The 23,568-nt window shown below is 42.9% G+C and overlaps 1 protein-coding gene across 1 annotated transcript; it reads right to left on the bottom strand.

The window, feature by feature from the left end:
• Positions 1–1,378: 1,378 nt before the first annotated feature.
• Positions 1,379–17,387, bottom strand: LOC105691539 (serine proteinase stubble). Its single transcript, XM_048649158.1, has 10 exons — positions 16,622–17,387; positions 13,380–13,482; positions 8,728–10,470; positions 6,235–6,384; positions 5,236–5,373; positions 4,424–4,500; positions 3,449–3,549; positions 2,978–3,249; positions 2,454–2,608; positions 1,379–1,756 (listed from the first exon to the last, which is right to left on the bottom strand). The coding sequence occupies exons 2-10, from the start codon at positions 13,480–13,482 to the stop codon at positions 1,592–1,594; spliced, it is 2,904 nt and encodes a 967-aa protein (XP_048505115.1). The 5' UTR covers positions 16,622–17,387; the 3' UTR covers positions 1,379–1,591.
• Between the last annotated feature and the right edge of the window lie 6,181 nt (positions 17,388–23,568).

The following is a 23,568-nucleotide window of genomic DNA, read 5'->3' as shown; positions in this document are numbered from 1 at the left end:
TGTGAATTTTGTTTACGATTATTGGAATCATGCATTTTAATAAAATTATTGTAGTCTACCGAAACGTTCGTCTGAAGTTCGGGAGGTTTGAACGTATGATCGATTGCCGATTTGATATCAGAAATAAAAGTCTGCACGGATAACGTGATATGATATACATACGTTACAGATAGACAGCTCCAAGATAACTGATTAAATAAATAGCTCCTAACGCGCAATAAACCGTTCGCTGACAATGAGACACGTGAAATAATTTTTTTTCTCTATTTTTCGAATTTAGACCTTTGTTTTTTTTAATAACTAAACATGATCATGTCGTCGTTACCGTTATAAAATTGGCAGAAGACATTCCAACGATAAGGATACACAACTCACCACTATTACTTAGAATTCTTATACATATAAAATATCTGGTAGTAGTCTGATTATATTTACATGTAGGTATATTCTGTTTTTCGTTCGTTCATTTTTCATCTTTCTTTTTCATTCATTTTTATATAATATATTTCTACGGATACCATAATGGTAAACGATATAATTGTTCCGACGTGTAAAATTAAAACAAATACACGATATATATTGTACAGCTAGTCAGTAACAAAATAAATTATGGTGTACATGTCATACAAACGAATAATTGCGCATAAATAATAAAATTACCTAAGCAGGAAATAAAATGAAAAAAAAAAAAAAAACAACTCTATCGTAGGACGAACGCTATCGAACCGAAGCGTTTCTTGAACCAAAGTTCTTATCGTCAACGTAGCTACCGATTGGCTCGTACGGGTAGCACAAGATGTAAAGCACTTCAGGCAGTTAGCGTTCTTCAATCCCAACTTCGTTCGAGCTTCTTCTCTTCGAGGTACGACGTCTGTACACGCGTTGGAGAGAAGATCACAAGTAATAGATCTAATAAATGTTTTCCTTTTTTTTTCATCCCCCCGAGGCACGTTTTCAATTGTACATATAGTACGTCACGGGATTTTATTTTATTTTTGGAATACGTAGAAATTTTTTCGTTTAGTCTGGGACAAAAATTTACACCGGTAATCGATCCGTTTTGGATCATTTACGACAACAGTAATAACATTAATAATAATCTCACGATGTAGTTAGAAACGTGATTCCATAAATAAATAATAATTATGTCGAAATGTGTAAATTATAGCTAATTTCGAATTATCTGATACATCGATAGTAGCTGGAAGCGACGGATCGTAATGACTCGATGTATACGTTAGTCGATGTAATTATAGTTGTCTAATGATATTCGGTACATTTATGTGTATAGATAATTATTCAATGAATTAATTAGGTCGCATTCTCAGAATGTTCGTACAGTATCACTGGTAATTAGTAGTTTCGAGTCTTTTTTTTCTTTTCATCAAAAAACTCATATTAAAATTCACTTTTCGAACCTGTTTCTCGGACTCCTTCGGAATCCTTCAGGATTATCATGAACGTCGACACAAACTTCAATGGAACGCGATCATTTGGCGCATTTGTTTTTCTCTTTTCTTTATTTCCAACAATTAGTCGTGGTCGATCGATCCTATGACTTCTCAACGACGTTGGGAATATCCGTTTCCATTTAGAATTGGAGAATCTGGTTTATCCATTCCCGAAATTCGGATATTCGCGTATAAACGCCGGGCTGATTCGGTTCCGCACAGCCGATACCCCAACTGATGACTCCCGCTAGAATCCATCGCTTGTCTCGCGGCCTTTGAATAACCAAAGGCCCTCCGCTGTCACCCTAGAGCATTTTCAGGCATTTAATTTCATTAGCTTATCTGAATTTCGCAAAAGGTAGACCGAGAAATTAACAGGGGTATGAACAGCGGTCAAGTGAGTGGGATGAATAAAAAAAAATAAATTGCCCTGAAGTTATTATCATTGTTATCTGAATAATAAAACTCTCGAGACCGTGGAACTGAATTCTTAATGTAATGCAAGGGAAACTCGGAGTAGTATTCATTGTCTGTATTTTATCTCAAAGAGGTTTTGAGATGGCCTCTTTGAAAATTAGGGCAAGTCTGCAGGTGACGTAAAACCGTATTAAAGTTAGGGACCGGTATGAATATCACCCTTGGAAATGAATTTACATCTTGTGACTGATAAGATTTCGTACCAACCCCTTCTATCTCGACCTTTGAAATAATAACAACAATCGATGTAATACAAACAATCGAAAAACTTTCGCAGAATCTCTACCTCACCCCGCCCGCTACCAGAGAGTTTGATTAGGGGATATTCTTGGATTATAAGATTGATTCGTTTTTCCCCAAAAGTTTTCTTTGTCGCTATTAGCGAAACACCGAAACATGAGCAAGCCTTCAAGGGAAATCGATAATGTGTATCTCGGTCACCACTTGATCATTTGCTTAGACATTTCGGTAATTTGGTTCTATATTCGTATCGGTAAAAACTTTATCTCTAAAAATTATAATCACCTCGCAAGAGTCGAAACCTCCTTTTCTCCATCCAGCGCAAATAAATATCTTTGGTATGTGCTCGATGTAACCTGCACTTCTATACATCGCCTCGCAAACGGTGTTGTTGATCACGGGTACCGGGACTTCTTGCAATACCGACGGAAGTGGTCCATCTGTGATAAAAAAAATAAATAAATAGAATTTTCCAACTGTTTTTAGTTTGTCGAGAACAGGAATTCGTGAATATTACGAATTCCACATGTTGCTCCAGGATGTGGAATTCCGATGACTGTGAGTTAACAAAAATATAGGTCATTTCGATGGTCTGATACCGTTGGTGGGATTTGTTCGGTTGCTGCAATTGTTCGGTAAATTCTATAGAGCGAACGGGGATGGTTTGCCAACTATTATTATCATCGCGATGAATAGGACGATAGAAAATTAATTCACGACCCACCGGTCCGAAAACTTGTTTATTATATCTTGCTAATGAACGATATAATGAGGTATATCAATTGTCGTACGTGGCTAGTATTACGTACCTTCGTAAAGTCGACCCCAGCCGGTGACATGGGCGGTCAATCCCACGTAATTGGCGTCATCGTCCGGCAAACAAATTGGAAGAGTGTTTGGCTGGAAGGGTAAAAGGGGTTCGTAGAAACGGAGAAGAGCCAAATCGTACTCGAACGTACGAGGATCAAACTGGGGATGGCTCGCCACTATCTGGACACGTCTCTCCTGGAAACCGTAAGGCTCGTCTTCGCTCGCTAGGTCATGTTCGCCCAGGCGGAGCAACAGATCACTTGGAGGTACGCTGCAATCAATCAAGGATTCCAATGATCGAAAGCGTTCGGATTCGAGGGTAAACGGAGCGTGTAACCAGATGGTCGATCGGAAGAACAAGAAATGAAACCGAGTCTCTTTGATTTGCAAGAATCATCGACGGTAGTGATGCGAACTTGCGCATGTTAAATAATTTTCAGTACGAATTTCAAGTGCGTTCAAATACTCACTTTTCAACGCAATGAGCCGCCGTTATTGCCCAATTTTCATTGAGCAGGGCAGCTCCACACTTGTGGAGGTAAGTCGAGGTCCGCCACTGTCGTAACGATATCTGAAATTGGAGGAAGCATTGACATTAGTCGAAATTAGTTAACGCGAAACGATGAACGATATTCGTCGATGACGTAGTAAGCGGAACGAATATTTTCTTTTCCATTAGCAGTGCGAAATAAGAAGAAGAAGGAGCAGAAAAATATTCAGGAGGTGATGGATATTACGTGATCGTCTTATCTCTATAGTACATTGAGAAATCGATCAGTAAAATTCAAAAGGAACAACTTTTACCCCCAACCGTAACTCGATTTCAAAATGCAAATTTTTGGTAATGCGAAAGAAAATTTCCTCATTCAAAAAATTGAAGTTCGTCGGTGGACTCGTATTTCTAAGGTTCAAATCAATAAACGTACATCAATATACTACGAAACAAAAAATAGGACAAGCGAACACCGAAAATAAGAAATGTTCATTGATGTAGCGAATGGCCCTTGGAAATTTAAAGCACTACGTCCCCGTTAATTCACACTGTTCGAACGTTCCGCGGTCATCAGGAGCAATTATCGATCGAATGGCAATGATAATGATAGTCATTACAGAAGAAGCTGGGAATTGAGGCGTTATTAAGTTGCACGTGGAGCATCTTCCGTCAGTGGGGGAGATCGAAGCTAGTCGTACCATCAAGAGATATTATGTGCGAGGGAAGGTCATTCGTGAAGTATTGTTATAATTGCAAATTGCACCGTTTCCAACCAGCGTGACTGTATACTATGTACGGTTATTAGGCAAACAATTATTAATAATCATAAATTTTTCGCGCACAGAAATTCTATCAAAGAAGTACATAGGGAGAAGGATATTCGAGGTGTATAAATGAAATTCGTGTTTCGTTGATAGCGCGTTTACTAAAATGAAAAGTTTGCAATTCACACCTGCCAGGGCCACTTCCCAAATGAACTTCGAGCGCCGCCAACGATCCTGGACTCCGGAAAGAGACGTCTTCCGCACACTGCAAGAACAAGCATCGTAGTGTTCATGGTCTTCAAAATGTCAACGTGTCTCAATGCAGCCACCATCCTAGAGACTTGACTGTACACTAATATTCAAACTGGACAGACCGGTCGATCGGTTTTTCTCACTTTTCAACGTACTTCTGTATGAGAACGAGTTGCACGAACGAACGAACGAACGAACGAGAATCTTCTTACTTTAATTATTTTCCACGCGGCTCGTGCGAACTTCGGATACCAAATGCAGAAGTATACAAGACTCGCGATACGGTATAACGACACTCGAAAACGTCTAAAGCGCGATATTACTCATCCTGTCCGTGAGAGAACCTACCGAAGCCGCGCAGGCCGAGGATGTAACAGTTGATGACGGACTGCCGATTTTTTTGAAACTATAGAATAATCTTTCGGAGGAACTACAGGTAGTTTAAGTTGCGGAACCGAAATCAAGGTACGCGAGTCGAGTTCAACGTGGAACCACCTTGAATTCAAGACAATAGACTAAGCTGAGGATCGTTCTTCACAGTCTCACAAATGTAAGGTCTCGACCACGCTCGTCCTGTAATAACGCAACTTACGAAAATGTTGCAATTCAAGGTCAAGTGTTACCAGACATAGTACATTTTAATAACGGATGCAACCTCGACCTTCGAGAGCCTCGTGACCCCTCATGCGTCAAGTTTGAAATTACGCTGAACAGGTGAGCCCCGATCCTTTCCCAGGGAATAATTTACCTTGCTTGTAATCAGACATGTTCAGTTCAGCTGTCGGTATGAAGTTGTCGGTGGTCGAAGGCATCGTAGCCACTGTCGGCAGAGAAGGTCTTACCGTTGATTTTTCCGTCGTTGAACTAGGAACTGTTATTGGATCACCTGAAAATTATGTTAGCTACGGTAAAAATGTTACTTGGTATCACGAAGAGGTTTGCACGCCATCCCGACGAAACACTACAATGAGATTTATGCTTTTCGGATCACTGCAAAGAACATTTTCAGCTCGAATCAAATCCTGAATAGTTGAAGATGTAGCAAATTATTTCTCAAGTAATGGCCGATGCATGTAATAATCCCCTTATTCATCAATAGACTGTCCTATTTCAATTCATGGGACTTACAATTGTCTGACATAAGAGTTGAATATGATATGAAACGGATCGTAATACTTCAAGTCGTTCAACCCGGGTATGACGAAGCTGGTCGTTGAGCTCGAAGTGTGCATTCCTTTCAATAACTATAATTCGAGTCGATTCAGCAAAAAGAAAATTTAATAGCCACGCCGTCGGAATATGATTGTAGCACGTTCGATCGAAAGAAATCCATGAAAAATTATGAAAAATATCTAGGTGAGTCGCTTCCATCCTCGACAAGTGGCGAAAAGAAGAAGACACCAGACAGTAAAAATCACCGATCGAAAAATAAGATTCATTATTCTAAAGCGAATAATTTTTTCACTCTTACTGCTCGAACGAAAAGTACGTTCACTTACAGCGATAAATACTGCGACACAGGTGAATTCCACCAGCCGTATGGCCAATAGGAAAATAGGCAAGAGTACCGTAAAATGGAAAAGAAAAAGAATATACCGATTGTGAGGAGCTAACTAATTTCTGTTCTACGGAGAAAGTAGTTAGGGAGCAGTGGTCCGGTTTACCGTGGAGTCTATAGCGTGTTACTCATTTAAATATTTCATGATCAATGATCCTTATGAATCGCTTTTCTATCGTATCAATGTACCAGAAATAGTGGATTCGGTTGTCGGCTTCGTGATTGGCCTCATCGACGGATCTTCCTCATTTTTATCGTCGTTACTCGTCGATGGCGGTGAATTGATCAGAATCCAGCCATCCGGAGTCGTTATGGGAGTCCATTCCGTGTTGGTTGGTTCTGAATAAAATGAAAACGTCGAATATTAGTGGATTATTAAGTACCTCTACACGGATACGGTGCAGAACAAGCGGGTGCAGAATTAGTTCTGCCAAAGATAATGATCGGTTGAAAATTTACAAGCTACCAAATTGTTGCCATCAACGTCGGGTGGCATATTTCGGGATAAAAGGAATGAATTTGCTACACGAATCGCTATTACAACGAATGTTGAGAATACGAGGAGGAAGCCGAAGAGAGGAAAGAGTGACAAACGGCGGGAGTCAGGAGGGGGAGTTTACGGTATACGTATACCTAGCGACGGTATAATAAGGAACCGTTACGACGCCCCAGTGCGACGGAATCTCGCCTCACGGCTCGGCTCAATCTCCTCAAGAAAGTCATGAGCACTCTACAATCTACATAAATACATCATCGCGTTATACCACATTTGTGATACGCAATGATGTGCAGCAAGGATACTTGACCATGGTCATTCATCTGAACAACCACCCCCCCGTCGAATAGTCATGTAAAAAATAAAAATGAAATCCCCACACAGAATTGAACACGTCGAACGCACTCGATAATCATCACTTCAATCGAAGTTATTTCTGGAATGAAATCAAATTTCTCGTTCCTATTGAAATCTGCCTAAATCAACGGTCACGAAAATGTCTTCTTATTAGCAGCATACTGCAAAGGCTATGAATCAAAATACATTCAATCAGATTTCTCGCAGATTCAGTGTAACTTATTGAAAATCACTACGGATTTGCAACGAGAGAATTGTGTTCGAGTATCACCGCAGATGTAGTGAATAAAATTTGTCGAATGAGGCCATTGATTTGTCGAATTTAAAAAAAAAAAATTATTCCATGTAAGCAAATTTCGGTCATATAACTCATCACACGACCCGAATTACGATCAACCCGGAAATTCCGCGAGTTGAATACGTTTGCCGAAATTCTCAACGGGTCGCATGACATACCTACAAGTGACGTATATTGTTTTTAGCACACTTTCGCATCAGTAAAATGACGATTAGGATTCGTTGACTTCTGCGATTACGATTACACCGGTTAATGAACGTTCACAATACGTGTAGATAAACTAATAGACAGTCAACCGCACTGAAACCATCCCAGACAAAATGTGAATAAGGTGTTTTCCGTACGTTCAGGCAAAATTATCAATTATTTAGAAACTGAATCAATGACCACGTTGGCGATAAATCACATCGAGATATCTTCGATTTCAGAGCGTTAAGTTGAGGATAACTTGATCAATTTTATAGATAGATCAATTTAACTTTCAGATTCGGATTTCTGAGAACAAAATACACGAGAATAGCATAGAAACCCTAGGAAAAAAAAATATGGATTTTTCATCCTAAAATCGAAAAAACTCCAAGGGGTACCCCTGTGGATTTTTTCGATTTTTGGGCAAAAAATGAAGTATTTTTAAAATCGATCGTATGGCACTTTTCTTACGTATTTTGACCTTGGGAACACGAATCCGTTGAGCAAATTGAACTACGAATTTTTCCCATCGAGATATCTCAATTTTTCTGCTCCAAAAAGCGAAAAATTCGCGATAACTCGAATAATTTTATAGATGGATCAATTTAACTTGCGAATTCGTATTCCTGAGACCAAAATACGTAAGAATAGCATATAAAATAGAATATTTTTTTTTCACCCAAAATCGACAAAATTCCAAGGGGTACCCCTTTGGATTTTTTCAATTTTGGGGCCGATAATGACGTATTTTTAAAATCGATTGTAGGACGCTTTTCTGGAGTATTTTGATCCCAGGAACACGAATCCGTTGCCCAAATTGAGCTACGAATTTTTCCCGTCGAGATATCCTTGATTTTTCACTTTTTGGATCGATAAATTCGCGATAACTCAATAAATTTTATAAATAGATCAATTCGGCTCCCAAACTCGGATTCCTGTGATGAGAATATTTCAAAATACCATAGAAAACCCTCAAATAAATGTCGAACCTCGGCCCCAATATTAAGAAAAATCTAAGGCTACAAGCTTGGCGTTGTCGGCTTCGCAATTTTCGATTTAATTCTACACCGATATTGCTCGTTGATCCAGAATTAAAGAATATGCATCCGATTAGCTTTTCAAATGACACAGTACGAGTACATAACGTATCCTTATAAGTAAATTGAACCCATCAATATTGAAACCGGTTGTACATTATCGTCCTCATTCCCTAATGAGTACAAGGGAAAGTTTTCTTATTGCTTGTAATAATCAGTTAAGTATAATAAGTAGACTCGAAAGAAATTCGATGCAGCCATTTTCACCCCGTTTTCTCAATCCCTCTAATCAAATTGAAACCCACCTTCCAATTCGGACGTGCTGGTCGGAGTAACGGAAGACTTGGTGGTCGCATCGTCTGAATTCGACGTCCAGGTTACCAGACCAGGCGAATAGGTAGTAGAATCTACTTTGTTGGTATCAAAAACTTGATTGTCATTGCTCGGGTCATCAACAGAAATGACCTCGTTACTGATTGTCGACACACTGACATCAGGCAATTTTGGAGAAGTTGGGACTGACTCGGGCGAAACTGAAGCTGGTCTCGTAGGAACTGGAGCCGGAGTAGTGGTGGTACTAGTCGTAGTAGTAGTAGTACTAGTAGTTGTCGTCGTCGTACTTGGTGTGGTCTTCTCGACCGGTGCCTGAGTAACAATTGGTTTTGGTCTAGCGGTCGGTGTGTTCAAAGTTGTGGGCACGGGTTGACTCGACTCTGCGAAAACGCTGGAAGTCGTAGCAACGGTAGTCGGTTTTCCGGACTGCGTTGGGGGCTGTTTTGTTGTATTCCTGATAACCACCGGTACGTTTGTTACCGGAGGCTTTTCCACAGCGGTAACTGTGGGTCGCTGTCCAGCTGTTGCAGGTTTTTGGCTACTGCTCGGAGTACTTGGTGTGGTCGGCGCCCTCGTAGGTGTTGGTTTATTAGTTTGGGCGATTGAATTTGTCGCCGGTTTGCTCGCAACTGTGACGCCTACCGTCGAAGACACCGGCCGGTCTTTAACCGGTGGTCTCAGAGTTGTCGTTGTGGTTTTCGTTATCGTCGATATCGTTGTCGTGGTGACTTTTTTCACCGGTGGTGTAACAGGTTTTTTATTAGTCGTCGGAGTGGGTCTCCTGTTGGTAGTGGGTCTTGTGGGTCTGGAGGTCGTGGTAGTCAAAACGGTCGTGGTAACTGTCGTCGTAGTTGCGTTTCTGGGCGGAAATCTCGTCGCAATAGGCGACCGTCTAGTCGTAGTCGTTAAGATGGGTTTCACGGTTGTAATCCTAGTCTTGCTCGGTGTGGCTCCTTCGCTCGAAGGGGTTGGTTTTACACTCGAGGGTTTGTTCACCGTCGGTCTGGTCACCGGTTTCACCTCGGTCTTCGTCGTATTCTGTGTGTTCGGTTTCAGGTTTGGCTTGACCGTCGTAGTCACCTTGTTGACGGTAGGACGAGGTTTCGTCCTCTGAGTGCTCGTTGCCACCGTTGTCGTCGAAATTCTCTGCGGGATCTTGGTAGTCCCAGCGGAAGAAGGTCGTGGGAACGTCGTAGTTTTCGTCGGGTTATTTTGGACGGTCTGAAAGGTCGATAGCCCGACGGACTCCGTAGTGGATTCGATCGAGGGCCTCGTCGAGTATTTGTTGGTAGAATTTTGGGTGATTCTGACCGGTTTTGAAACCGGCGCAATTGTTGTAGCTAGGGTAAGTGGTTTTTCGGCGATTTTCACCGGCTTTTGAGTAGTCATCAACGTATGCGTGGTCCAGGTGGGCGCGTCGGTATCTCGGAGCGTCGTCTTCATAGTAATCGGCGAGTACTCTGGAATATTATTCGTCTCCACGGGTCCTGGTTTCGCGTGGAACGGTTTTCCCGGGTCATCTTCGATCGTGTTATCGTGAGGGTAGATGTCCGGCTCCCCGTCTATCTTACAGCAACTTCCGAAGTAGAAACGATCTATACAGGTCCCCAAATGAGTTCCGTTCGCCTTGGCGCATGTGAACGCGAACATGCAAATTCCCGTTTCTCCGCTCTTCCTAGAAACGCATGGCAAATGTCTGATATTTCTCCCCGTACCTGTAATCACAAGAATTTCACCATTACGCACATCTCGCATTAACGATCCAAATAGAGCAGGCAACGCGGTTGTCTTCGGTGTCCGCGACAGGGATCACATGCATGTATGCTACATAACTGCAGCTTAATATCATGTTACTCGGAACTCAAGACGGTCAGGACAACTTGGCGGCTGGCCTGGCTTATTGACTTCCGCGATTCGCGAACGGGGCCCACGCCTAACTGTGCATTTATATGCGCGGTGGCCCCCTTAGTACGCGATCGGCTGCTCGGCAGGCGATTCACTCGTTCCAGGTCACTTGTGCCGAAGGATCTGGTTCGTCACGCCTCTGTTACCCAATATGTGGAATAAAATTTGCACCCATAAACATAATGATCGGATTCCGGCCGAGAATCGATTCGTTCGCAGTCACGGTCACGTTCGTTTTGCCGTAGGAGGGAAGAGATGAGAAAAAAAACAAAAAAAAAAAAACAAAAATGCTACCAACCAGACCGAGTTGGGAATCTCACGTTTCAAGTAAAAGACCTTGACCTGTACGCCGTTGCGCGAACCGGTCACGCAAACGCATAAAAAATGCTGGCAATGTCCACCGCGGAACCAGAGAACGAATTGATGTCAGCCCAGGCAGAGCGTTGAGGTACCGTTACGTTTCAATGTGTGAGTTTGTTACCCGGCCGAAAGTGGGACACCAGTCATTGCCTAGCCCGCACCATGTTGTTGGTATTTTTTATTGGGATCTCCCGGCATTCCTCTACGTCCAGAATGCACCGTCCAGAGTGCAGCGGAACGAAGATGAAAAGAACGGAAAAAATACCAGAGGAGGACGGAGAGATGAAAGCTCGAGAGGCAAGGACCGCAGCCTACCCCCCAGAAGGATTCTCGTGCTTCCTAGCCACATGCTATTATATTCCACCCGTTACAATCTGTTATTTACTCGGAATTCGCCATTCGCCATTATCGAGCCTCAAGTAGCGATCTCTAACAATAAGACGTACCGACGAAATACCAATTATTATTACCTCGCAGTTAACCGTCCAAGCTAGATCCGGATTCAACGAGATTTCATGGTCGTATCGTCGAGTCAAACAATGCCTATGCTCTACCAGATCCACGAAGATCGTACTGTAACTGAGACGTGTTTTTCCATCGCCTTTCCACACCATCTCGCTGCCAACTATACGTATCATAATTTATGCACATAAGTATAGGTATAACAACGCGCTCTCGGACGTTCTTACAGCGGTCAATTGGAAACCTTAACTGGCCTTAACATTGACCGATGAAAGAAGTGATTCGCGCGAGTGAATGGCAGCTTATATCAGCCCGTCGAAGTTGTGTAACCTTCGCGGAGTCTTCTGTACCCACTGCCCGGAAGGCTTTGCTTGAAAAAAAGACCGGTCAGCCTCCATTTGTTTTTCAATTAAAATTTCTTTTTCATTCTCGCCTTTATTCCTGATCTCGCGTACATTCCCCTGATGTAATCTTTACCGCGAGATACTTCTATCGGTCGATGTCTCTCGACGTCATCCATCTACTTTCGAATGAGAATTAGTCCTGATCCGAGATTGATAAAATACCAGTTACGGGGGGCGTCCAACTCGTGCGTGTGCATTTATCGGGCTAATACGGCCGGTGCATGGCAATTCACCAAAGGGCAGACTCTATTCACAGCCCAGTTCATACGCACGATATTCATTAGAATACAGGTGCAAGGTCAGTGGAACGGGTGGACGATCAAGTTTGTCGAGTGTCCCAAAACTGTACTGTATTTGGAATCGGAATATGTATGTCGACGGAAGTGTAAGTATTACGAATAAACGTTGACTCAGAATCGGTACGGTGAAAGAAAGTACCGACGTCATGTGGGCGGTGGTATATAAAAGCGTCAAACGTAGTTGTTAACTGTTTATTTGCACGTTCGCATTCGATAGCGATTCGAAATGAAAAATACCGCGCCCGGAGGCGGTCGTCGACTCGCTCCGGGAAAAAAAAGTGCGCGGACAAAATCTGAGTTGATGATGAATTTTTACGTAGGTGCACCTGGATCGCCTAGATGTTCGCGGTAGAAGCTGGGTGATATTATTGTTGCCCGTATAACAGAGAGATATAATTTCCGTAAACACACGGGCACACGCGCGTACGTCTATCGGAATGCACCCAGTGACCCACTTCGGAAACTGACCAGTCCGCCCACGTTGACGGGCTGACCGCAGGCAGGGTCAATGCCAGTCACCGTCATAGGTAGCTGCCCCGTTGCACGGTGGACTGCACAATGCCCGACAAATTATCGAGATTTTTACTTCCTTGCAGTCTCATTTATAGCCGCGGAGAAACAGATCGAAACGTAAATTTCTAAGTGGCTTCATATTCGTCAATTTAATTATAAGTCGCGTTGAAGTTTGGATGAAAAGTGGTGATGATGATTCCACTCTAGAAATCGGAAAGTTCAACGCGGAGTAGTAATCTTTCGAATATTTCACGATGAATACCGAATTCGCTTGGAATCGCCACAGATTCTGATTCGACAATTTTTAAGGTCAACGTGTGACAACGAGTGTGGCGAGAGACAGGTACGATATTCAAATGCGATGCGGAAGAAGAGGAGGTTTTACACGACCGAATGACTAAGCACCGGGAGTCGACGTGTAACGGTTGTGGGTTTATTTAAAAATTTCGTCAATGTTTTGTGAATGCCGCGTGGGTGTGGCTCGTGCTGTTCGCAGGCTAAGAAAACAGCTGATGTCAAGGTAGTTCCGTACTACCCGCGATGCTTTGGTCCTTACGGGCCGAAAGTAGGTCAGGTGAGTTACCCTGACGTCCCGTACGCGAGTTCCAAGGAGTAACCGGTTGAAATTTGATATCCGATCAAGTGAAATATTCGTGTAAAATGTAATACAGGTATACTCGCCTCCGGGAAGAAATTGTGGCATGAATACGGGACTTGCGGTAGCCAAGATCAAGGCGTCGCATAATACCACAAGTGCTACTCGAAGTCTCGTACCCTCCGTCATCTGGAACAAATACAAGTGCGGTGTGAAAACTAGAAAGAAAAATTAACGTGTAACACGAGGCGACTCATTTCACTCAAAGTATATTTGAAATGTGTCCTAATGAATGCGCGGGAAATAACGGTCGCAATAACGTCGGTGGCGATGACCGATTTGCTACCATTTGATTTCTTTTCCAAAACAGGCGTCAACCTTCAGTCGAATGTGATATAGCACCGACGAAATTCCTGAGTCGAACCCCGAAGCCGTCTTGACTCCAGATTAACAGTTATCGATTAATCTCACAAGCGGCGTTTGATTCACGCTTCTTTTACAGTCTTCGTACAAATGCCATGCGACTGAACCTGTTCTGGTACGTACGGAGCTCGGATTGGGCCGAATCGAATTCCCGACGCAGGACTCAATTTTTATATTCCTAAATATACGACGTTACGTCAAACATAAAATTCTCAGATACCTATCCGACAAACTTAGCTTGGAACAAATAACTGGGTCGCGTTAAATCTTATAGTCCGGAAGTGAAAGTAATACTTTAAGCATGTCACCGTGCGAATATCCGCTATGTAAAATTGCCATTTTTTCGCGACTCGTATCCTCTCGCGAAAATATAACTGACGCACCGTAAGAATACATCTTACACCCGATGCTCTGCGTCTCTTCAACGCAATTCTTTATTTGATGTTATCTCGTCGAATCGTACCTATGCTCGGATCCGCGGCAATGAGAACGTTCTCACAGCTCAGGATGATACAAGGGTCATCCACCTTTCATGCAAACTGTGATAATCGCGGTGTTCAACTACCGGGCGAAGCCGGTTACCTCCTCGTGTGAACCCAGCGGGTAGGTCGCATGCTCAGATGAGCACGAGCGAAAGAAAACGAAATCAAAGAAGTTCAGGCGCTGTCACAGCGAACGGAAGCTAGAAGAAAAAGAATTCGATTTCGCCGATGCCCGTCGTTTATTTACTCGATAGTTCTGTTTAAGTTTCCGCTCGGCCGATACGCCGAATTATTTCATCGTACACCAAGTCGTAACGCGGCTTCGAAGGACTCTCCAACGTAATCGACGACTCGTTTCAACATCGGGATGGAGCGAAACGCGAGCGATCCACTAGTCGAACGCACGCCAAAGTACAAAAGTAACAGAGACAAACAGGGATCGCGTGCGAGAGCCTTCGAATATTTTTCGAAGAGTTTCCGAGCGAAGAATGTTGTCTTCACGGTGCCTGGTAGTAATTAGGTACGTGGCGATAGTACCGAATCTGACGAAGGTATCGCCGAGCCACGAGGCGTAGAAGCTGACTAGTGGTAATCTGGATGGCGACCGGATCACAAAAAATGATACAGTTATCCATGGACTCTGAAAGCTAGCGATCATATTATATAGCTGACGACCGGCAAGCGATTGCATCCCGGGTGCTCGACGTAAATGTATTCTTTGATCGGACACCGGTATTCCATCGTTTCTCCGGAGTCGAGATGATTTGCTTTCGAGATCTCAACGGTCGGAGCAATCAAACACTCACCTCATCTCGAGACAAAGCACATACTCGGCTCCTCGTCCTTCGCGGCACGCTCCACAGTCGTCCGCTCAAGTGCGCCCGGAATACCACTCGACGATGATCGAGATATTGTACATATGTATGTACATACCTATTATACATATATTATAAATGTATAACTATATTTTTTCGCTCCATATATTCGCTATGATCGTTCTGCGACTCGAAGTTTCAATGCGCCCCAGAAAAGAGCGCTTACGAAATTCATGAGCAATTTATGACATTGACGCCTGGCGATAAATTCATTATCTATCCCATCTTCGGACAGATTGATCAGACCTGTAATGTTATTCGGGTCAACGAATGACTCGGACCAGATGTATTGGAATAAAAAATTCGGGCTTTTCCTGATATTCGAACAACCGATGATCGGAGTACATTGACATCGACGGCATCGGCGGATGAATTCATTTTTTTCGCACCCGAAGGTCCCGAACCTCTTTGACATTTCGTGGTCGAAGGATCTCTTACCAACTGCACCTGTTCATATCTCGTCACTATTGGTACAGATTAGGTACAGGTAACGGTCTCCGCATACTTCCTATCTCTGACGATTTCCGATCGCGCGATATCAGGTCGGCATCTATGACACTTGCCCAACAGAACCTGATGTACCATGGACTGAACCCACAATGCAGCCGATCTTAACGACGAGTTTATTTTTTCGTTATTTCCAGTCACGTACCGCAAACCCAGTAAAAGGTCAGAGTCGCAGTGAAAATAAGTTAGGGCCAAGAAGACGGTTTAAAACTTCTTTCGACTGGTCGGACGGCGGTCAACAGTCGGGAAGTACTGTTAGGATCACAAAAAAAAAAAAAAAAACTGATGTCTGATTCCGAGACCGGTGGCAAAGCCTTACGCCACTTGAGAAGGTATTATCATAATGATAACCGACGAGGAATTTGGCTACCGCAACGAATACTGGTGGAAGCAAAATAATGAAGAAAAAATATATTTGAAAGGATTTCATTTGCGATTGCCAGTTCAGTGACCGATGAAGACGAAACCAAGTTCAGATTTCATGTAGTTTCGGCCCGTACGCAAAACGGTAATAGAATATGGAAATCAGGGTGAAAATGTTCGTTTGCTTTTTCCCGGCAAAAACGGAAGGTGGTTCGAAGTAATGTAAAAGACGGTTGAGTATGGATTTGTGAAAGTCGGGGATTGATTGCGGTTGAATTTACCGCTATCCACACAGCCGACATACGGGCTTCCACGAAGCAAAATGAACCGCGCGTTTACGGTTCGAACAAACTTCGACGTTCCTCTGACACACTGACTTAACGATCGACAATATATCCGGAATATTTAACGCCCGTACGGTTCCGTATCGGGCGTGCCACGAATCCCTGAATTTTTTAACCGGCACAGAGTGGTAATAATAATACAAATCGATCAGCTGTTATCCGATCGAAGAGATCGGCGGATCGTCTACAGTTGTTATTTCGCTACGCGCGTGAAAAAACTCCGAAGTACCTGCGCTATGAAAATTTTTATGGGTGAAGCGAGGTAATCTGAATATTAGCGGAATCAACCGCGTGAGGATACGAGTAGATACAAAGTGATTATTGTCTTCCTTACCTTGTTCGCAGTAACCGGCAAATACGCTGACAAAGATCGACCTCAAGTTATAGCGTCGTTAAAAATTCAATACGCCAGCGATTAGTTATCGTCCTTGAGCATGATGCGGGGTTGATCGTCGGATAAATATACGAAATCACCTTTATTATTCACACACACATCTTCGTCGCTCTCCGTCTAATGACCTCCGCACCGATTTTCGCGGGTATACTTTATCAACGCTGCGATTCAAACGCGACGATTAACACCCGTTCGTTCGTTGACAAATCCAACCGATCCCCCGCGTCTTACTCTCAACAATTTTTCCACGCACGAAAAATGACGCGCATCTCCTCACACGTGACGAGTATTACGCTATGTATTATCCAATTCGATTTTGTGTGTACAGGTGCGCAAGTGTCGATGTCGGTTTACTTGTGTTTATTATATTGCGAAATGACGAGTGTGGGACTCGGGTAATTTATTACTCCGGTATCCGATCGATGAATCTCCTCAGGAATTCTCGTCTCATGACAACCCCGGATTAGGGGATGACGTTCGCCGCGCAGGTATAATATTTTTCAGCTGACGGAAATAATGGAGGACTCGCGGTCGACTATGGGCAGTAAGTCGGCGCCTCTTTCAGACTGACTAGCCACCTTGCTGCTCCGTAGCGACGTCCTTCGAAGACGGGGAGCCACTTCTGAAAACCCGCTACGGCCTTTGCCTCCGATCGTATAGCCCCCCTAGGCACCGGACTCGCTGCTCGCAAACCGACTAGTGTTCAGCCCGCAACCTGGGCTATTCCAAGGTGGGTTTAGAGCAGCCTCATGTCCTGGGGACTCTACCGGTCGACGGGGTAGTGGCAATGACCGTTCTCCGGGTCCCCACTTCTTCTTACACGACCGCGAACCAAGCGTCCGGGACAGCTACTCGCCTCAGCTTCGTCTCACCGTAGAAGTCTTTTCCTTCGTTCGTTTGCAAGTACTACCTGTCTATCTATGCACGAGGAGGTATCCGCGATTCCAACGCGACCGAGAGAGAAAGATAGGAGGAACTATCGAGATGTGGAACAGTACCGAGCGATAATTCGTTGCTCAAATTTGCTCGACATCCGTCGAACAACGAACGCCCAACGCTACGGAGTTTGAACGTGAATCGGTCGACATTGGAACGTGATATTCGCCCGTTTTCAGAATCCCACGTCCCCTTGTACCAGGTTCTTCCAAATATCAGTCGAGACCCGTAAAACTGGGGAAAAGTGACGAGAAAGATCTCTTCGAGATGAATGAACTTGACTATGCTCTTGCCCCGAATTCGACGTGGTTTTCATTTTCAACTCACTTTTTATTTCGGAGTATACAGCGTCCGTTTCCCAGCGGATGTTCCGCGGGGGACTTGAAAACTTCCATTGAAATGATTCTTTTGCTGAGATAACAGAATTTCATGGGCTGGGAAAAATCTTCCCTCAGAAACAGTCGACGTCTGTGAAAACAATTAGCGACTTGAATAAAATCGCTTGGATGGCTGAAAAATCTTGATAAATATTCTAGAAACGAAAAACTACCCTTCTAATCGTTCGAGATATTTTTTTTCATAAGCCGTTTCAGTTGGGTAGTCGTTGCCGTTCGTTCCAATCATTCTGGTTTCCGATACCCGATAGAACCAAATGACCAGAATCGATCCGCGCGATTTCATTTCGGCTCACTCAAAAAGCAGGTATGAAAATAAGTTTCTCACGCGGGTCACGTGGGAAAAGTTAATAAACCTGCTAGTAAAAGATATACCTGCAGCGATCGCCGAATTCATCCCACAATTCTTGCACGTCCGCTACAGTGCATAACCGAACCTTCTCATCTGTACAATATACTGGGGAAAAATTCAAAGGGAGCATCAGATATTTATGTCCACCCGATTCTGCTACGCCCCCCAGATACAAATATTCTACAGAATATTGGCTAGAACTTTTTTTCCTTCAGGTAGACAAATAAGAAAGGGAAAAAAGAATTTTCAAAAGTCGGTTGATGATATGGAGAGAAAAAAAATCAACATTCGTTGAAGATTCCAACCCAAATATCTTCTTGACTCGATAATTTCAGGAACGAACGAAAATATACGAAGAAATGTTATCGGACATAAACCGCCGTGGGTAAAAGGTGGACCTTGATAAAGCAGCGAAAGGTTATGTCTTAGCTCAATATCGCACCTGCCGCAGGTAAGTCTTTTCAGAGGTCAGCAGGTACCTTCCTCGCGGACGAGGTTCGTTACCGGCTTTCCTGTGGCAAGCTTGGAGAACGCAGCAATCGACCACCTGAAAGCCGATAATGCTGAGGTTTCGCTTGGTAATTCGATTATTCGGATACCCCCGGGTCCGGAAATGCGGTTTACATTCGATGATTCAATTTTACAGTCATTATATTTGCGAAAGTTCATCGAATGACAAAATGCTCCGGGTCTATAACCGACGAGAGCGGATTCAAGAGAGAAAGTTTGCTTTTGGAAATACAAACTGCATAAGATAATATTGAGGAATTCCCTCGTTGGTCATGGGATTCTCAAAGCTTTAGGTACATACGTAGACGACAGCTAATAGATGAATCAACTCGATATTCGTACACTCAGAACTTTCATTGCAGATTCTGAAAAGGAAGAGGTTTACATATAATGTATATTAGGACAGGTATGATATAACGTGCGATCATCTTTTGGATAATTTATTATTAAAAAAAATATTTATGTCGACACATAATGATATCCAGGGTTTCGTACGAAGTCGACCTAATGTATGAAATATCGGAGACTTCAATAATTAGTCATCAAAGATCGAATGAAATGAAAAATCAAATGGAAAGTAGATAAAATATAAGTAGTCTGACTAAAAGGCTTTGTTCGTTCTTTCCAGAATGAAATTTTTTTTCGATCGTAGTCAAGAATAACATTTTAGGATTTTTCTCCAAAATTTTGAATAAATTTCATCCAACAATAAGTTGGCCAATCGAATCGTCCCTAATCATGTTTGCAGAAAGGACACGCATGAACAAGAATGTAAAATTACTTCGACGATCGCCCGAAAACCTTTTGCATCGGGTGACGAATTTTTTTTCAACCGAAATTTATATATCTATTTGCGAACGTTCAAAGGGGTTGCAAAGCTGAAAAAATGTTGAAAAAAAATCACCACTCCGGTGCCATTGGCACGATGAGGGAAATGGACTCCTCGCAGCTCATTTCAAGGTCATTCTTTTCGAAATGTGCCGCGTGGCGCGATTTCAATGTATGTGAAACCCGCGCGTGGTCGTACGTTTAAGTATCTTTAAACGTATCCACTCAGCCCTAACAACGCGAACGTCGCGTACTGTATGATCGATAAAAAATATAATAATAAATTAATCGAGGGTTAACCGTTTACTCGTGTTTGACGACCGATTAGTTCTCAATTAAAAACTCCTCCCTCTCGCCCTGTAACCCGCGCCGGATGTCGAGTGCTTCGCAAACGAAGTGAACTTGCCTGCCTACACGACAGACAACACAGATAATGGCGTCCGACATATGCTCTGGCCTGGTCACCCCGTCGCCAACCCACCTCGGAGGAGCAACGAGAGGGTCAACCAATCAACCAACTTTGCGCTAAGCTCGAGGCTGTTGCAATAAATTCTATAATTGAATCACCGGACACAGAATTATATAAAATTCCACGTACCCACCCTCTGTAATCACAGGCTAAACTCCAAAGGCAGGATCAAAAGCTGAACGATGGAACGAAAAAATTTTCTAGTCATTGGTAAGCAAGGCCAAGCAATTATGGCGGTAAAGTATTTCGTTGAATCACTCCGCCTTCTCCCTTTTTTCATACGGCTGCTTCTGCGCTGAATGCATAAATGTACTCACACGTGATATCCGCGTACACATTTCTTTCGTGATGCGGGGAGATAAGTTCGATAAAAAAATGCTTCCAATCTATGAACGGAATGTCGATAATTTTCCGTAGCCTACACGACGTGTAATGCCAATTTTTTATTATTCCATTTTATTTTTTATTTATCATTTTTTATTTTGTATTTTTTATCGGGTATATCTCCCTCTCCGTATACTTGTCGGTGATAAAGGCTACATGTGCGTGTGCTCGGTGAATCCTGAGTCAGATGAAAAAATAAATTATTAAAAAAATACCAAAAAAATCTAGATGACGTGTGACGTTCTTCACTGCGCGCAATCGTCATAAATTACCCGAGATAACGACGCTTGATATCATAATGCCATAAAACGAAATGGTAAGTCCGACCGTGTATCGAATAATCTTATCATAATTCACATCTAAGCCAAGGATCACCAGGATATCGTTTGCAAATAATTTTCCTCAAAATATTGAGATTATTTGGGCGATATATCGCAATCAGCCGTATTTTTAATCATATATTCGTATAGATTATATAGTCCATGAACGTCACATGGTTGAGGATAGGATATACTGAAATGATGAAACTGCCATATTTTATTACTTGAAAAGATTCCGGCCATCCTTAAAAAATAACGTAATTTTATTGAATGTGAGCATCCGAATAAAAAATGTGTCATCATTTTTACAACGGTATAGTGTAAATAAGAATTTTCGAAGGTGAGTCAGTACTTGCTCTACGTTTTTTTATGGCGCAAAGTCACGATGATTTTTGACGATACACCCTGTCCCGAATGCAAATCCATCGAACTCCGACAATTATTGCGTTCGTCAAACAACATTCGTCGCGATATGGTAGAGACCGATGAGGATGCTGTGAAAGTAGACTCCGGATTCGAACGTCATCGAAGAACTTGTCACGTATCTTATGATCAAGCGCACAAGCTCTCCGAAGTCGTACGTCTGAGTTATCGTTTAAAAATTTGGCGAGAATCACAAATCACCGGGTCCCGCAATATCTCTGCAGGGCTGAAAATATCAAATATGGCCCCGTATTAGTGGTCGACGGCCGATAGTCGGCCCGCGGTAGGGAGATGGGTTTACTCCGTGGGGTGTCTTCTTATTACTAGACGAAATGCTGGCGCGCTACCCAGCGGGGACAAACCCACGAACCACGCCAAGGAGGAAGCATTAATACCATCAAAGCGGCAACCTCCGGCCTAAGAGTTTAGAAGCGCGACGATAATCCATGATCCGTAGCCCGCGCAACACACCCTTTAAAATCTTGCTCAACGCAGTTTGACTACGCGTATGGCCGAGGAACCTCTTCGACGAACATTTTCATCGGGGATTCCAACGCATGATTTCAGATATCTTGGCTCTTCGACTTTATCTGGTACAGCTGAGAGAGAGAGAAAAGAAGTACGATGAGACGTCTGTCAGCACTTTGCACTTACATTGGCTTACATTGGAATTTTCTCTGTTTGTAAAACTAATTTCCGATCGAGAGAATTCTGCGAATTACTTTCACGTGCCGAGTCACAATGTATTCCGTCATCGAATTATTCCTTCGAGACCGCGGATGTTCGCGTGTCTCATGATGATGTCGCAGGACTCGCAGGACTGCACGTGTAAAGTTTTGAATCGTCAAAGAGCAGCGCGGCGCGGCGCGCACAAGAAGAGTCCTGAGCTTTTCGCTGAGCTTTTTCGCGCGTGTTAAAAAGTGATGGAAAGCTTTTTGGCAAAAGAGCTTGTTTTCAAATCGCTATTGGAGTAACCTAAGCCAGCATTAACGCAGGGGTATATCCCCGTATGTATGGATTGGACCGATGGTCAAATTAAGTTGCTTGGATACCATTGAAAGGGCGAGAGTAAAGCTTCACGCAACTTGCTTATATACTGCATATTAATGAGATTCAACGAGTTCCCGACCGCCCGCTTGATGCCTTCGCATAGGACTTGACGTGCGCAATTAATAATCCGATACGACAGACCTCATTCAAGACTAACTCTAAATTTATAATTTACTAAATCGCTCGTCGCCTTCTACCGAGCAATTTTAACAGTTCAACGCGCCGCCATTGGAGTCTGATTCTTCTGTAAATTCCGCATTATGCTGTACGCGCGTATGTAGGCTGTAAACTCAATTCTAAATATCACAAAATTTATCTGTTAAATTGGTTTTACTGAATTTCATTCGCCGAACACATGTACTCCTCGATATAACTCGGTTAATTTGACTAATCGTCGGATTAATTATACTTCAAAGCTCGCAGGCCAAAAATTCAACTTCACGTTAGTATGCGTACTTGAAGAGGGAACGAAAGCCAAAAAGACAGACGAAAAAGTCGAACCCTATTTCAAACAACGGGTAAAATAGATTTCGATAAAAAAAAAAAAACAATCTAAAAGTTAACGATTTTTTCAGAAATAATAGTCTTCTCTTCCAACCTCACATTTCACAAAAAAATTGTTACGGTATTATCAATATTTTTCTCAAATCCCTGCAGCAATGTCCTTTCGAAAAAATCTTAATAGGTAGAAAAAAATTCACCGATACGTCGTCTGAAAAATAAAAATTCGATTCCAAAAAAATTTTTCAACTTCACAGATGTATTCAAATAATGAGCGGGAGAGAACGAAAAAGTTTTTGAAATATTTTGTCGAATCAGGCAACCCAAATTCAAGTTATCCCCTTTTCACTCTCGCAAGATTCAATTATTATTAATCGCCCAATTTTTATAATTGCCAAAATATTTTTTGTGCACAATTTTTTCAGTGATACGAATGCAGTCTCATAGTTCCATCCCCACTTCTTCGTGGGTTGGACCCTTGTGGTTCTCAGCTATGAAGTTCGAACTTGGATGCCTAAGAAAGAAAATGCAGATGAAAAAAAGTATAGGGGGAGTACCACGAAAAGAAAAAGCAAGAGAAGAAAGGGGTCACGTGACCCGTGTATATATTGTGTCCATAGGTGTGTTTGGTTCATAGAAAAATTTTTATTGGCTGGCTCCAAGGGATGGATAACGTCTGATTGGACTGCGCAGCCAGGGGTTGCGTAAATGAGCACGCG

Source organism: Athalia rosae, chromosome 1 (genome assembly GCF_917208135.1).
Source record: "Athalia rosae chromosome 1, iyAthRosa1.1, whole genome shotgun sequence".
Lineage (NCBI taxonomy): Eukaryota > Metazoa > Arthropoda > Insecta > Hymenoptera > Athaliidae > Athalia > Athalia rosae.
Note: the sequence above shows the minus strand (reverse complement) of the source record. Positions and strands in the feature narration are given on the sequence as shown.